At 38.3% G+C, this 17370-nt stretch overlaps 1 protein-coding gene across 16 annotated transcripts in view; it reads left to right on the forward strand.

Annotated features, from left to right (window-relative positions):
- ptprt (protein tyrosine phosphatase receptor type T) overlaps positions 1–17370 on the forward strand; it is a 486185-nt gene that overhangs the window by 306889 nt on the left and 161926 nt on the right. For all 16 annotated transcript variants that reach the window (XM_074668102.1, XM_074668200.1, XM_074668208.1 and 13 more), the window contains one exon: positions 13947–14082. In XM_074668102.1, coding sequence (XP_074524203.1) covers positions 13947–14082 — 136 coding nt within the window. The remainder of the gene's footprint in view (positions 1–13946; positions 14083–17370) is intronic.

Here is a 17370-nt window from a genome sequence, read left to right on the forward strand (position 1 = left end):
GTCTCCCGTCCAATGTTGTCACAGTGATGATGGCAAACAGTGAGAAACTCTCTTGTTATTATTCTTTTATTCTGTTTCATACAGACGGCAGCTTTCATCTGGTTTCACACTGAATCAAAAAAAAAAAAAAAACAGTTTTCTACTTTAACAGCTCTGAAAAATAAAACGCCAACACCCAGCCCAGCCCGGCGCCGCTCGCTGAGACGACTGATTCTGTTTTATGGAAAGAGAGAATCACAGGAGTTCAAACTCTGAGGATGATGCAAGAAGCTAGCTAGCTTCAGGAGAAACTCTTTCACTAAGAGTGGAAATCTTTAAAACAATAAATAACACATCTTGTCTTTATTCTGTCCCTCTGATGCCCCCGTACTAATGACTACTTCCTCTCTCTAGTGATTCAGACCAGTTTCTCAAATAGTTTCAGACCAAGGACCCCTTATTCCCCCCCTGCCCAGAAAATACCCATGGACCACCAAGCTAAACATCCCCGGAGCAAAAGCCCTGGTAGCAAACTGTTGTTTACAAACTGTATTATCTCGCAGTTGAAGGTTTCCTCTTCCTTACATGATTTTCTTTATACTAGCTTTGTCTTAAACCCGATACATGGCAATTTTGCTTGTAGGCCGGCTAAAGAAGTAACGTTAGCTTACTATTTGAGCTTGAAAGGAGAAGGATCAAGAGAACAGGCGAACTTGTCTCTTTTTAAAATGTTATTTATTTATTTATTTATTTCAATTTATTTCAATTTATTTATTCATTTTAAAAATATTTTAATTCATTTATTTTATTGTTTATTTATTTACTTTATTTATTTATTTCTCTATTTCTTTTCTTTTTTCAATTTATTTTAATTTATTTCATTTTTCAATTTATTAACTTTTTATCTATTTATTTGTTCATTTATTTATTTAATTATTTGAATTTATTTGAATTTATTTGAATTTATTTATTCATTTTAAAAATATTTTTATTTATTTATTTTATTATTTATTTACTATTATTATTATTATTATTATTATTATTATTATTATTATGATTATTATTATTATTATTATTATGATTATTATTATTATTATTATTATTATTATTATTATTATTATTATTATTATTATTATTATTATTATTATTATTATTATTATTTTACTTGCATATTTATTTTCTTTTTGATGTTCAATTAAAATTAATAAATAAATTAAAATAAGCTCAAAATCATGACCACTAGGGGGTGCTGGCTGATCAATTTGAAAAACACTTTTAGAAAACCCTAATTGCAGCCTAAAATGTAACTTTTACAGGAATAATCCTGCTCAGTCGTCTCCTATGGGCCTCTGTTCATGTGTGTCAGTGTCTGTGTCAGCTTCAACCCCCTCCTCAGCCTGGTTGTTGATATTCTGGTTGTTGATATTTTGGTTGTTTCAGGACGTTCCTGGGCAGAGAAAAAACATGGTTACATCAGACAATCACAGTGCACCCAGTGTGCAAGTGACTCTCCATGTTGATTAGCGAGTGGAAGAAGCTAATCAGAGCAGCAAGGATAGTGGACGTAGCATGGGAAAGAAAAACAACCACAGTAAAACCAAACTTCTAATCGAGGGTGAAGCTTGGCTCGACTTTCAGGAACTTGGAGAGCAGCACAGGACAAAGAGCGATGAGAGTTAGCTTTCTGCTAACCAGGTATGTGTCAAATACCCGTGATTAGCTTGTGCTTTAGTTTGTGCTAACATGCTAAGTCAGGTGCACGGCTCTCGAGTTCCTCCCACGTAGAAACGTGATGCTACAGGTGGTTGCTGGGCTAGAGAGTGTGTTCATGTAATCACGGTCGGAGGCTGTGGGTGTGGGCTGCTGCTGGCACTGAGCCAAGGAGGAGGAAACAGCTGCTGAAGTTTTTCCTGCAGACAGATCTGTCTGAGTGGATTAAAAACTATCAGTTATCCCTGATCCTGACTCAGGTTAGCGTTTGATCGGGACACCCAAAGATCTTGTAGCTCAGAGGTGTGAAACCAAAAAGAAGCACTCACAGAAACCTGCGTTCCTCTGAGTGTGATGGGAAAGCTATCAGGCGTGTAGCGGCGGTCCTGTGTTGTTTACCGCGGCGCTGTTTGGAGCTGCAGAGTAAATATCTGTCTGTTCATTTCCCCTGTAGCCACCACTAACTGTTATTGTCCGCGCCTGCAGTATTCCCCTGCTAGGACAGCCTATCATCGTGAAGGCCAAGTGGTTGTGAATTCTGGCGTCTGCAGAGAGACGGGCAGAGCAGCTCTCCCTCTCAGATCGATATTTCACGTCTGTCTCCGGGGAGGAATTTCACAGGAAAATAAAGAATTTAAGAGCCTCTCCTGGCCATTAACACACAGGCCAGACCCACTTCTCCCTCCGTCAGACTCATCCACACAACACACAGGGATGAAAAGTGATGTGATCAGCAAGTATTAAGTTGATAAAAGGCTGGACTCTGGACATAATGTGAGCAAACTTTGAGGATCTGCAGTTTTTAAAAGCGAATCAGTGAAAGGAATCTGTTTAATAAATGAGGAGTGGGTTGACTAAAAACACCTCATCTCTCATCTGACTCCTTCTGAGCACATATTCAGTTACCCGTAACAACTTTACCCATTATCATTCAGCGCAGGCCAGTGTCTGAGAAGACCTTTTCATCTCTCTGATGTGAAAAAAAGATCATTTGGAAGACTTTTTGATCACTGGAGAAAATAAGAAATGGCTCCCTGTGATCTGAACCCAAACCCTGTGAACCAAAATTTCAAACCACTTCGGTTTGAAACACTTCGACCACAGTTCCACTCAGCCACTCATAAAGCTTAACAAACTGAGGCTCTGCATGGTGCTGGACTCAGAAAAACATGTTGAATTAAAGCCACTAGCAGCAATAAGCAGTCCCTCGCCCACCGTGCGCCTGTCGGACATGTCGCAGCCGCTGCATGAGCAACAAGACCTGCCTCTGCAAAAAGCTTCATCTGCACATAAGGGTTAGCCCATGTGCAGCAAGCTTACATCAGCCATTTTTTTCTTTACAAAGAGTACAATGCAATACTGCTTTTGTCATTAGCAAACAACAAAAATGAGCTAAGTGATAAAATGTTATTAGATTGAAATAGTCTTTCAGATGCTAAATTTTTGCAAATTTACTACATTTCTTTTTGTAAGTTTTGCAAGGTTTTCAAAGTTGCTATTAATTTTACAATTTTTTAGAGTTTCAAAAAAAAAAAAAAAATAGATTCAGTTTTTGAAAGAAGACATTTTGTATTTTTGATTTTAAAATGTATCCAAAATTCAATTCTTTTTGAATTTTTTTTTGTTTTTGTTTCTTCTTCTTTTTTCCTTTCTTTTTTTTTTAAACATTTTTTGTATTTTTTTTTTAAATTTGTGGAAATTGACCAAATCACAATTCCTGATAATATCTTCAAAATTCTTAAAAATTTCCAAATCACAGTTCCTTCAAAAATTTTGCAAATGCATTACAATTTCTTTCAGTTTTAAAAACTTTTTTTAATATTTTTTTTTTTTTTTAATTTTCAAGATTTTTGAAATTCCAATTTTTTTATTTATGTTTATTTGTTTTTGTTTTAGGAATTTTTTTGTATCTTGTTATTTTTTTGAAATTTCAATGAGTTTAAATTTTCTTTTTTTTAAATATTGCAAATTTTTTTATTTAAAAACTGTCAAATTTTTTGTACATTTTTGACGTTTTAATTTTTTTTTTTTAAAAATTTTTTTTAAAGATTTTGCAAGTATTTTAAACTTCTTAATTTTTAAATTATTTTGCAAATTTATTAAAATGTCAAAAACAAAGACATCGTATGCACAATTTCATAAATTCAAAAAAAAATCTTGTTATTATATTTAAACAATTTTTACATTATGATACACTTTTTTTGTCTTTATTGTGGAGATTTATTATATTTTGTGGCTCCTTAATGACTTCAATCCAGGCGAGCTGTGGAAAAAGGTTGCAGTCCCGTTTTTCAGACTTGGGGCCCAAATTATAGTTTGACTTGAAACACTTCTTGTTCTTTTTATTCACATCTATAAAAGTCTAAACAGTCAGGAAAACAACAACCTGACGTCACAGTGACCTTGGACAAAACACATTCCTCTAAAGGCCATCAGGCGTCAGGACGCGGCTCATCGATAAGGATCTGATGAAGCTGAAACTAAACTTTATTTCCTGTTAGCGTTGGAGCTACCCTCCATTATCCCTTTAAAACACTCACCTTTCCAAACACGGCGCTCAGGTACGAGGCCGGCGTCTGTGCCAGGAGATAATACTCTCACCACCTGCCAGAGGTGGTGGACGGACAGAGATGGATGGACACACTCTTCATATTTAAGCACCACCTGTTAGCCGACGGCGAGGAAACACGAACAAATGAGTTCACCCCGTCCTCCATATTGGATTCCCACCACTTGTCAATCAATCCCACTTTGCTCTGCTGTTTCGCTTCATCTCAGCTCTTACCCCCGTGAAGCAGACAGAGCCGTATTAGATCACTCCTCCGCCGCTGTCCGACCCCTGTCAGAGCTCGCCTGATTGGCCGGGTGGCACCGGAGCCGGCCAATCAGGGTGGTAAATGAAGCTGAACCTGTCTCCAGATGGGGTCTTCTTCTGTTACATCATGAACTGTTGAACCCAATCAGCACGTGAGGCTCTGAGGTGTGAACGAACGGGGTGAGGCTGCGAGGTGTCAGCTGATACACGCCGCCATCGCTCAGCGGGGAAATGGAGGTTTAATACACCTGCAGGGTGATTACCAGGGCACAGACTGCAGGGACGTATGAGAACGCGTCTCTAACATGATGGCTGCGGGCGCTCCTGTTGCTCTAATGTGTCTGATGGACGCACACGAGATGAAACTCTGACTCCTACACACCTGTGCTGATGAAAGGGCCACAGGCTATCACAGAGCATCCTTCACACTCTGTTTTCTACAAACAGGAATCCTCCGCTCTGAGGCCGAGAGAGGAAATAAATCTGTTAGCTCAACACTTACGGAGGAAAGGGTTTGATGGTCGAACCTGACAGGTAAAGATTCTGCTGTTAATGTTTAATTCAGCAGAAAAACTCTCTGTGTCTCTGTAGCTCAGCACGTTTACTGGAAAGACATCGACCAAAGGACAGATATCTGGATCAGACACCTCATGGTTTATTTTTCTGTCATAATCAGTGTGTGTTTAGTTTTTGGTGGACTAATAAAATCCTGCATCAACCTACCAATTATTTTACCTTATGAATGAATAATAACACAAATTATCTTTTAAAAGCAGCCAACAACGAGCCACTCTGAGTCATAGAGCACTTTTTGAGCTGCTGTACCTCATTAAAATACTTTGAACTAATTAAAATAACAGAACACAAAAAAGATTGGATTAAAAGTTAAAGGGTTAAAAAATTAAATAGACTTGATTTCCTGTGCATTAAATCACTAAACTAATTGGATCAAAACAAAAACTGCTCTTTGGTGAAAATAATGTTTGTGTCAAGCTTTTCGATTACAAACGTGACCCTTCACAAGGAATTTAGCTACATTTTTTATAGCCTTTAGTTTGTTTTTTATTCAGTAGCCTGCCTTTCAGAATTTAGCTAATTTTTTAGCCTTTAGCTTTTACCTTAGCTTTGAGCGAATGTATTTTTTCCTGTAGCCCACATTTCAGCCTTTAGTTATTTTAAGCTTTTAGCTTGTGTTTTAGCCTTTAGCCTACATTTTAGCCTTGAGCTTGTGTTTTAGCCTTTATCCCATGCTTTATCCTGTAGCCAGTGTTTTTGTTTTAGCCTCTAGCTAATGTTTCTTTTTTTCCCCTGTATCCCATGTTGCAGCCTTTAGCTATGGTTTTAGCCTTAAGCTTTAATCTTAGTCTCTAGCCATTTTTTTTCAAGTAGCTCATGTTTCAGCATTTAACTTGTAGCCTAAATTTTAGCCTTTAGCTTGTGTTTTAGCCTGTAGCCCACGTTTTAGCCTTTATTTTGTGTTTTAACCCCTATCCAGTATCAAAGCTTGTAGCGTGTGTTCAAGCCTTTAGTTTGTGTTTTAGCATTGAGCTTGTGTTTTAGCCTGGACCCCATGCTTTATCCTGTAGCCAGTGGTTTTTTTTAGCCTCCAACTAATGTTTTATTTCCTGTAGCTCACATTTCTGCCTTTAGCTAAGTTTTCAGCCCTAAGCTTTTATCTGAGCCTCTAGCCATTGTTTTCCCCCTGTAGCTCGTGTTTCAGTATTTGACTTGTAGCTTAAATTTTAGCCTGTGGCCCATGTTTTAGCATTTGTTTTGTGTTTTAGCCTGTGACAACTGTCAAAGCCTTTAGCTTGTGTTAGCCTTGTGCTTGTGTTTTAGCCTGAAGCCCACACTTTATCCTTTATCTTGTGTTTTAGCCTATAGCAAGTTTCAGTGCCTTTAGCCTGGGTTTTAGCATTAAGCTTGGGTGCTAGCCTATATCCCATGCTTTGTCCTGTAGCAAGTGTTTTTTGTTTTAGCCTCCTCCTAATGTTTTTTTTTTTCCTGTAGCTCACATTTCAGCCTTAAGCTAAGATTTTAGCCTTAAGCTTTTATCTTAGCCTCTAGCTGATGTTTTTTTTTTCTTCTTCTTCTTTTCCTTTAGCGTGTGTTTCAGCCAGTAGCCTAAATTTTAGCTTTTGGCTTGTGGTTTAGCCTGTAGCACACATTTTAGCCTATAACAAGTGTTTAAGCCTGTATCCCATGTTTTATCCTTTATCTTGTGTTAGCCTTAAGCTTGTGTTTTAGCCTTTACCCAGTGTCAAAGCCATTAGCCTGTGTTTAGCTTTTAACCTGCATTTTAGCCTTAGCTTGCGTTTTAGCCTGTAGCCAGTTTTTAAGCCTTTAGCACGCATTTTAGCCTGTTGCTGGTGTTGTAGCTTTTAGCGTGGCTCTGTCACTCTCCGAGCATATGTAGAATAAGAATCAGTGGACGTTTGTGGATCAGAGGTCTTCTCAATTGTATGAAGACCTGAAGAGAAATGTCGCAGGTTGATGACATCAGTCATCAGGGAGGTTTAACTCAAACCATGATCCATTTCTAAATCAGAGTCAAACAGTTTTAGCGGTTACACATCCCAAACTATGAGCTGAATGTTTGCTACAGGCTTCAAACCTGAGTCCACTCAGACGATGTGTTTTATTTTGAGCGTTAAATTCTCTTCCCACTTCACTATTTAAACCTGTTAAGGCTTTTCACATCTTAAAGGGTGGATGATTTCCCGTAATGTTTTCATGGAACTTTCCTTCAGGTGATTTTCACCTTTTTGTCTCGTGCAGACTCCTGAGGCAGCGGCGTGCGTTTGTCACTTCAAGCCTCTGTTTGTAAACAGCCTGTTTGATGCTGCAGCGTCTGCTTTTGTGTATTTCCACCACGCGACCATCTTCCAGACATCACGCTAACCTCTGGTATTAGAGCAGAGATGAAACAGCCGGGATCCTGAGCAGAAACTATTTTTATTCAGAGAAAATAAACTCCATCATGTGATGGTGTGTTATGACGCTCATTAAAAACTCCCGTGGAGGAAAACATTTCCTCCTGCAGCAAAGCGACACTCAGCGGGTGTTTCTCCTGTAATGGGGGTACAAAAGACCTGGGTCCGCTGTCACTGAAAGCAGTCGGGCTTTTTCAAACATCTCGTCTCTGCAGCTGCAGCAGAGTGTGGCAGCCATTACGGAGCGTGCCAAGGTTAGGTGCTTAAGCTGTTAGCTCAGTGGATTCCTCTGCCAGCCTCGTGTTGTTATTGCAGAGGGGGCGAGGATGAGAGAGACAGGGGATTAAAGTGAACTCCCACGCAGCAGTATTACTCTATTAATCGTCCGTCTTTGTCTATCAAGGTTAGAACAAGAGGCTGTTTGGTGCACGTCTGGAAGAGAGCAGGTGCACCTCGCTGGATCTCAGGGTCCTCTGCCTCAGGGCTTCTCGTCTTTATTCGCCGGGCTTTTATTCAGCTGTCATGTTCAGTTTTTACCTTTCTCTTTCTATAATTCATTATTCCTGTCCTTTATTATCCCCTCGTCTGCGGGTTTTTACTCTTTAATACAACAACCTGACGACAGCAGGCCTTGGAGTTTCTTCCTGGGTTTAATTTGTGATGAAATCGTGCTCCAATTTTTAAACTTTTCTACTATTGAAATCAGCCATTTTCAGCAAATATAGCCAAAAAGGAACCTTGCTAGAATAAATGAAAGATAGAAACTGACTGTTACACTTTGTTCAGAGCATTTTTGAGCAGAACTTGAGGTTTTAAGACTTTGAAAGTGAAATCTTTGAGCTCAGACCAATCAGTCTGAGACGATACCAGCAGCTGATGCTCAAGGCAAAAAAAAAAAAAAAAAAAAATCTTACGTAGAAAAGACTTTTTTTCTCTTAAGATGTGACTTAGAAAAAGGTTAAAAAAAAAACAGACTCTGCATTTCAATGGACGTCCAGACAGAGGATGTCTGAGTGTATGGGAATGGATATATGCACTGTGATTGGCTCGTTGCATTTGAGGGCGGGGCTTAGCCAGGATGTGACTTCGGTGCTGCTGCAGAGCGACACAAGGACTCCTGGGAAAGTGAAAAAGCAGTCGTGCATGGTTGCAAAACTTCAAACTGAAACCAAAAGGAAGGAGGCAAAATAAAAAATAAGAGAAAAATGTTTTTTCAAATGTAAAATTCGCAGCAAAATGTATGAATTTATGAACCAGTCATGCTACGAAATAAAACAATTACTTAAACATTTTAAAGCCTGAAAGTCTCACACACATCATGTGATACGGCTGATGACTAAACATTCAGGGAGTGCAGAATTATAAGGCAAGTTGTATTTTTGAGGATTAATTTTATTATAGAACAACAACCATGTTCTTAACGAACCCAAAAGACTCATTAATACTAGCTAAATTAGCTAGTTTAGAAGGATATCTGTGTGTGCAGGTGACTATTACTGTGCATAATTATTAGGCAACTTAACAAAAAACAAATATATACCCATTTCAATTATTTATTTTCACCAGGGAAACCAATGTAACAGCTCAACATTCACAACAACATATGCATTTCTAACATTCAAAAACAAAACAAAAACGAATCAGTGCATTATATATCCACCTTTCTTTGCAAGGACACTCAGAAGCCTGCCATCCATGGGTTCTTCAGTGTTTTGATCTGTTCACCATCAACACCGCGTGCAGCAGCAACCACAGCCTCCCAGACACTGTTCAGAGAGGTGGACTGTTTCCCTCCTTGTAAATCTCACATTTGATGAGGGTCAAGTGCTTGATGGAGCATCGTCCTGCATGAAAATCCTGTTTGTCTTGAAGGATGGGGACTTCTTCCTGGACCACTGCTTGAAGAAGGTGTCTTCCAGAAACTGGCAGGAGGACTGGGAGTTGAGCTTGACTCCATCCTCAACCGGAGAAGGCCTCACAAGCTCATCTTTGATGATACCAGCCCGTACCAGTACCCCACCTCCACCTTGCTGGTGTCCAGTGGCGGCCCGTGATAAAAATTACCGAGGAAGCCAGCTTGGACAACAAATTCAATTCAGTGTTCAGAGCGGACTTTTCCATCGGCTCTACCCTTCGTTAAAGGATAAGTTTGGTTTATACAGCTTTTACATTGTTTAGAATGAAGTAGAACAAAACACTCACCCAGAAGGTTTTCCTGATCCAAGCAGTGCTTTGGGAGATATTTAGATCCAAAATCGAGCAGCGGACGTCCGTATAATGGGATCCATCGGGGCAGAGACAGCGCCGCTCCTAAAACTGCATTAATCGTCCAAAAACTCGTGTTTTTCACCAATATTCTTTCATGGCCCACTCCGAGATAGTCCGCTGCTGCAGTCTGTGTCACTCCAGACAGCGCTGTGTGGCTGTACTGACCTCTGAACTGACGAAGACTTTGTTTACGTTTGCCCCTCAAAGGAGCCAGATTCGATCTAATGAAGCATCAACCAGTAAGCGATGAGCCTTGCTTCAACCTGATTGGCTAATACGGGCTGTTTCTTTTTTCTAAGGGAGGCAAAGTGAAGCGGGCCTCCGAGCTGACTGACAGGGCAGAGGGCATGAGACACGTAGTGTAATACACGATGAGAGCTTGACAGGAGGGCGCTGTTTTGCTTCTCACGCTCAGCCAAAGCAGAAGTGCGCCAATGTAGTGTTTTGACAAGGAAATGAAAATATAAAATACATTGTGGTTAAGCTTGTTTATAGGCTATTTTTTTTCTTTCTTGCAATATTTTTTAGGGAAGCCAGGCTCCCCTTGGCCTCCGTGAAAAACTTGTGTGTCTTGTTCAGTGGTGTTGGTTTTTCAGCCTGTCTTACCTGGGCCATGTCTCTGAGTATTGCACACCTTGTGCTTTTGGGCACTCTGGTGATGTTGCAGCTCTGAAATATGGCAAAGCTGGTGGCACGTGGCATCTTGGCAGCTGCACGCTTGACTTTTCTCAGTTCATGGGCAGTTATTTTGCGCCTTGGTTTTTCCACACGCTTCTTGCGACCCTGTTGACTATTTTGAATGAAACGCTTGATTGTTTGATGATCACACTTCAGAAGCTCGGCAATTTTAAGAGTGCTGCATCCCTCTGCAAGATATCTCACTATTTTTGACTTTTGGGAGCCTGTCAAGTCCCTCTTCTGACCCAATTTGCCAAAGGAAAGGAAGTTGCCTAATAATTATGCACACCTGATTTAGGGTGTTGATGTCATTAGACCACACCCCTTCTCATTAAGAGATGCACATCACCTGATATGCTTCATTGGTCGTAAGACAACATGCATAAAGAGGATGATTTGTCTAATAATTCTGCACTCCCTGTATAAAAACAGACCTGGTAAACTCCAAACAAACACACACACACACACACACACACACACACACACACACACACACACACACACACACACACACACACACACACACTCTCCCCCTCTCCATCAAACCGTGCAGTGATAGCAGCGCTCTCACCTGTCTCCACATGTTTCGTCCTTCACCCTGAACACACGCCCGGCCTTCACCTCGTCCTTGTTCTGTTTTCTATCAGCTGTTTGTTCATTTATTCGCAGACTTGTTCAATCCCCCGTGTGTTTTCACATCCAGTGTTTGAGTGAAGCAGCGAAGCCCTGCATGAGCCTCATGTTGTTGTGAAACTCCATCGTTTGTCCTCGCTGTTTCTCTGTGATGGTTACAAAAATAAATTAAATGAATAAAAAGTAAACAAAAAAGGTGAAAAGGGGGAAAAGGCCTTTTAGCTCCCATATATCAATAAACCAGGAATGTAATGAAACAGAAATGTTTAGTTTTGATGCAGATGTGAAGCTCCTTCTGTTATCTCCAACCTGCTGACGACTGGTCGAGGAGCCCAGCCTTCAGCTGTGGGGATCGTTTTCAGAGCCACCTCCAAGATCAGAGATTTCTAACCTTTTAAACCTTTAAAACAGCAGATCCAGAAAACAGCTTCCACCTGCCATGAGGATGTGATAATACGCAAATGTAAAACAGACAAAAAAAGTAACAAAAAGATATAAACAAATACAGTAACCCTCACTAAGTCGCCTTGTGGCTATACAAAAAAATGCAAAAGAGATGGAAAATTTTCTGTTTGCTTGGTTTCATATCAAATGTGATCCATATTTTTGTTGAAAATTTATACAATTATTGATTAAATGTCTCTTTTTTTTTTTTTTAAATTTAGAAGACATTTTCCGTCTACCTGATCAGTGTTTCGCAACCCCCGTTTTTTTTAGAACCACTGCTATAAATAGCTACGACAAAATAAAATACCATTTTAGAGCCTAAAATGTTACAATGACTTGAAATGCTGTAAAGAAAAAAAAGAGGTAAAAAAAAATAAAAAGTTATTTCTAAAAGAAATGTAAGAAGATTTTGCTCAAAATATAAAAACTTGTTATATTTTGGGTTTTATAACTTTTTTAAAAATTATTTTAAAACACTTTTGTTACTTATCGACCAGTTGTTATGCTGTTAGAAAAATAAAATAAAATGAATAATATAAAAAATCTTTAAAAATGTTTTTGTCTTATTTCAACTAAAATAAAAAAAAAATATATAAAGCCACATTCACCTGATCAGTCCAAAATATGTCTTGTTTCACATTAATTAAAGAGAAAATGAGGTCTTTTTTAATAAAAAACAATTAAGATTAATAAATTAATTATAAATGAAATATAACTAATATAATATAATATTAAAAAATGTATTTATTTATTAAAACAAATTTATCAATTACTTAAATGAATATTATTATTATATTATATTATTAGATTTAAAAAAAAAAATACAAATCTTTAAATGTTTTTGAATTATTTCAACTAAAATGAAATAAAAATAAATAAAAAACCACATTCACCTGACCAGTCCAAAAAAGTCACGTTTCACATTTTTAAAGAGAAAATGACGTCAGTTTTTTTTTTTTTTTTTTTTTTTTTTAAGTAAATAACATTTATAAATTTGTTTTAAATTTAAAAAAATATAACTAATAATAATAATAATAATGGATTTTATTTATAACGCACTTTACATTTGCAGGCAAATCTCAAAGTGCACAAGAAGGAAAGATAAATACAATAAAAATATTAATAAAGACAATTAAAAAAAACAATAAAAACATAAAAAAATCCAGTAAAAACAGTCAGCAATAATTGTAAACAACAGAATTAATCCAGAAAGGTGATACGGAATAAAAAGGTTTAACTAATATAATTTAATATTACAGAATTATTATTAATGAACGAAATTAATAAAAATTATAAATATAAATACAAAGATAAATAAAACTAATAAATAGTTTAAATAAAAAAACCTGCCAACAGAACACAAGAACAGTTTCTTGTATTCAGACATTATTCTAGTTTCAAGAAAATTTCTCTTGTCCCATTGGTAGATTATTATTACTTGTTACAAGCAAGTCAGACCTCATTTTGTTTTTAAATAAAGTGACACAAGACATTTTTCTGGACTGATTATTTGAATGTGGCTTATTTCAAGTATAATAAGAGAAAAATCATCTTAAATTAAGTTAGAAACACTTAATAAGATTTCAGTTTTTTGCAGTGTAGCTCTGAAGCGTTGGTCTGGGTTCAGGTCCAAAATGTGCCCTCTTTCCCTTATGTCACTTCCTGTCCTTCACTGTGATTCCTGTACTGCCCTCTCCATTCTGGATTGAGGCAGAAAAATCTCCAAAACAACTTAAAATCAAAACATTTTACAATCTCGATTTTGTGGGGGTGAAAAAGTCGTTCCAGCAAGAAGATCCTAGCGGCAAATTCATCCAATCACTTACAATTTAATCTCAACACCAGCTGCTCCTGCCTAAACTAAAATATATGAAACACTTTTAAAGCAAGGAACTATACCTGATCACTTCTGCAGATTAAAAAGAAAAGTCCTGTAGTGTCCTCCAGTGAATCTCTAGGTTTGAAATTTATAATTTTGGAGTTTTTCAATGAACTGAGTTCAGATAAAATCAACCAAAAGGCTTCAAACATTTTGAAAGTACAGGAGTGCACTTGGTTCCCTCTCAAAGTCCCTCATCCCTGAGGGAAAGTTCCTGTCCAATCAAACGTGTCCCTGAAACGTTCATCGTTCACACCGTGTGTTTTCGTGTTCGTCTCTCGTTGCTGATGTTTCCTCCCTGCATGTTCACTTTGTCGTGTTTGGCTCTTTGCGTACGGATGAAGTGTCATCTTCACCTTGGGATCAGGCGTGTTCAGCGTTTCTCCGTGTGTGTCACATGTTTCCACAGCGTCTGTGATCATCCTGGATGGCTCCCACATCTGCATGTTTCAGCATCTGTGTGGTTCTTTTCTATGTGACTGTCTGTGCCTGATCCTGTTGATGTGGCTGCTACCTTTGTGACTATGTGTATACCTGTGTGTGTGTGTGTGTGTGTGTGTGTGTGTGTGTGTGTGTGTGGTGTGTGGTGTGTGTGTGTGTGTAGGTGCGTCCACCCAGGACTCGGATGCGATGGAGCCGGAGAAGCAGGTGGACAGCACGGTGAAGATGGCCGGCGTGATCGCAGGGATCCTCATGTTCATCATCATCCTCCTCGGAGTGGTGCTCACCTTCAAGCGCAGGTAGGCGGTAAACACGGCGTCAGGGCGAGGTCAGGACGAGGTCAGGGCGAGGTCAGGATGACATCAGGACGAGGTCAGGATGACATCAGGACGAGGTCAGGGCGGTACGTGGTTAGAGGTGACTAATACAGACTCAAACCATCAACACACACCTTCGTCTTCACCTAGTAACCTGATTAGGTTTTAATTTGCTGTAACTCTTACTTTATAGTTCATTTCCATTTTTGACAACTGTGTGTGTTGATGAACAGCGGCTGTGTTACCCATCTTTAGACCATGTGACTGAACAGAGAGGGCAGACGTAGAAACAGAGAGTATAGAATGGGTTTAAATGTGTCCTCATGTTAGCCAGTCGATTAGGTGAAAGAGATCAGACGTTCTGTAGCACAGGTGTAGATTCAAACATATCTGACAGCTTCAGACTCTGAATTATCGTCCAATAAAAACTCATTAAACGCGTAGATCTGTCGTAGATCTGTCATAGATCTGTCGTAGATCTGTCGTAGATCTGAACCTTCAGTATTTAATAATCTGACAGAGACGCTCAGAGCGTAAACACCTCAAACACGAGCCGACGGTCACAGCTTCTCGTCTCTGTGAACTCGCACACCGACCGCCTCCATCACCTGCTTCTCCATCCTCTCCTCTCTTCTCTGGCTCTCTGTAAAGCTTCATCCATCCTCCATCCTCCTCTTCCTCACTCACATTAAGCTTTGAGGTTTTAATTTGCTGTAACTCATACTTTATAGTTCATTTCTTTCTTTTTTCTTTTTTTTTTGTGGCTCATTTCATATTTAAGGTCAAAGTTTTGAACCCAGATTCTTCAATGGTAAAAGTCTGAGAAGTGTCACAGGTCAATCAGGGGTCAGTCATTTAAACCAAAGGGAGGTGAAAAACAAATTTGTGAAATGTCTTGGTCTGATTGCAGGAGATGTAAAATCCTGACACTTTTATTTTGTGTGGATTCTCTCGAGAATTTGCTTCTCTGAGTATTGATTTTTGTGACGAATTTAAGAAGATTTTCTGTCATTCATTTGTTTTTATTGACCATTTAGACCAAGGGTCTTCAACCCGTGGCTCTGGACCCTCATGTGGCTCTTTGACTCCTTTACAGTGGCTCCTTGTAGCTTTGACAAAAATATTAAAATAAAGAATTGTATTTTTTTCTTATTGAGGGTATTGATGATTAAAGACACTGACACTAAATGAAATCATGCAAGAACATTTTTTTTTCACATTTCTTAAAGGCAGAAAAAAATCCAAATTTTTGCAGGATTTTGCAAGATTTTATTTTTATTTTTTTTCCATTTGTCTTTTTTTATTTTTTTGTTTTACAATTTCTGCATGTTTTTGCAAATATTTTAGAGCTACAAATTTTTGGAAGATTTTGCATTTTTTTTTCCATATGACTTTTTTTTTGTTATTTATTTATTGTTTGTTTTAAAATTTTTGCATACTTTTGCACATTATTTAAAGTCCTTTTTGGGAAATATTGTGAAAGTTTTTGAAAGTCTTTTTATTTTTTCCATTTGTCTTTTTTTGTTATTTTTTTATTTTGTTTTCAAATATTTGCATATTTTTGCACATTATTTAAAGTCCTTTTTGGGAAATATTGTGGAAGTTTTTGAAAGTCTTTTTCTTTTGCATTTTTTTTTTAATTTGGCAAATCTTTGCAATTTCAAATTTTTGGGAAGTTTTGAAAAACTTTGCATATCTTTCCATTTTTTTTTGAAAAGTTTTACTACTGATTTACATTTCATAAATTTTGCAAATTCTTTTCTTTTCTTTTTTTTTTTACAAGCAATTCAGACCTTATTTCTGTCTCTAGATAACTTGAAATAAGACACTTTCCGGGACTGTTTAGGTAAATGTGGCTTATTTTGAGTCAAAAAAGGCACTTTCTCTCGAAAAAAAAGACAAAAACACTTGATAAGATTTCAGTTTTTTTGCAGTTTACAGCCCATACGTTGCCGTCAGTGAGACATAGATCTGAGTGTCATCTGCGTAGCTGTAGTGGGACATGTCATAGCTGCGTATTAGCTGGGCTAGCAGAAGCCTGTAAGAATTAAACAATAGGAGTCCCAGGACGGAGCCCTGGGGAACCCCGCAGGTTATAGTGAGTTTTAGCATTTTGTTTTTAGAGAAACATTTGTCACGCTGATGATCTGTGGATCTTTTTTGTGAATGGCCGTGGTGTTAGATTCTCTGTGTGGACAGAGGAGTGGTAGGATGCTACAAATGTGAAGACCACGACCACGAAAATATACGCAGACCATAGCTCTGGGACCAGATCACCAACCTCAAACCCAGATAACGATATATTTAGAAATATTTTGCCTCACATTTTGAAGCCGATCGATGACCTGGGAGTAATTTTTTTTTAAATGATACAGGAAGCACATTTCCTCTCATAGTTTGCATGTTTGCTTTTTTCCTGCAAGCTGCACTGACAACAAAAGCATGTGTTGTATAGAAAATGCAAAATTGTATGACTCATTCCTACAAAAGAAGAAATTCAGAGAGGAGAAACTCTGTGTGGCTCATTTCCTGCCTGAGTGCAACTTTACATTCATGTCCAGTGAGCCGAAGCAGGGACAGAAGGTCACTTAAACATGCTAATCAGAGGCTAACGGAGAATATTCTGTCGGGGGCGGAGGGAGTAAGGAGGTAACAGGAAAAGTGAAGGAGATGCACAAGGTTTAAAAAATATGAAAACAAGCCAGCTCAAGTTAACCTCAGGGTCAAAGGGATATGCTAATCCAATGCTAATCAGGCTAACATGCATAATATAGGCTGATATACATGAAAGGCCAAAGAGAGGGCAAACACCAATAGAGAGGAGTTATGAGAGGAGGGAAATGAAACACCCGGCTGTTTGGAGCTCACATGGAGACAAACTGGAACACCGCCTCTCGTCTCCTCTGTTTGCAGCTTTAACCTCGTCTCTGGTCTCTGTTCTTTAATTACATCAATCCACTTAACCTCATTAAGGAAGAAGAGGAAGTGGAGGGCAGCCAGAGAGCCAGCAAACAAGGAAACATTTCATAACCTGCAGGGAACAAAGTGTGAGAGACTGTTGCTTTCACAGTCTTCTCCTAAAATCCCAGTGAGGAGTTTCTGAGTGATCCTGAAAAAGTCTCTTCTAGATATCTGCCTGATCCATGACAGGAAGTGGGATGGATTAAAGTATGTTTAAAAATGATGTAAAGCAGGTTTGCAGAGGTCCGCTGAAACAAGCTAACCAGTGTTAGCTTATCTATGAGTCTATCTCTGAGGTCAACATCATCG

The sequence above is a fragment of the Halichoeres trimaculatus genome, unplaced genomic scaffold (genome assembly GCF_033239565.1).
Source record: "Halichoeres trimaculatus isolate MK-OKI-2021-1 unplaced genomic scaffold, fHalTri1.1 fHalTri1_scaffold_1, whole genome shotgun sequence".
NCBI classification, from domain to species: Eukaryota; Metazoa; Chordata; class Actinopteri; order Labriformes; family Labridae; genus Halichoeres; species Halichoeres trimaculatus.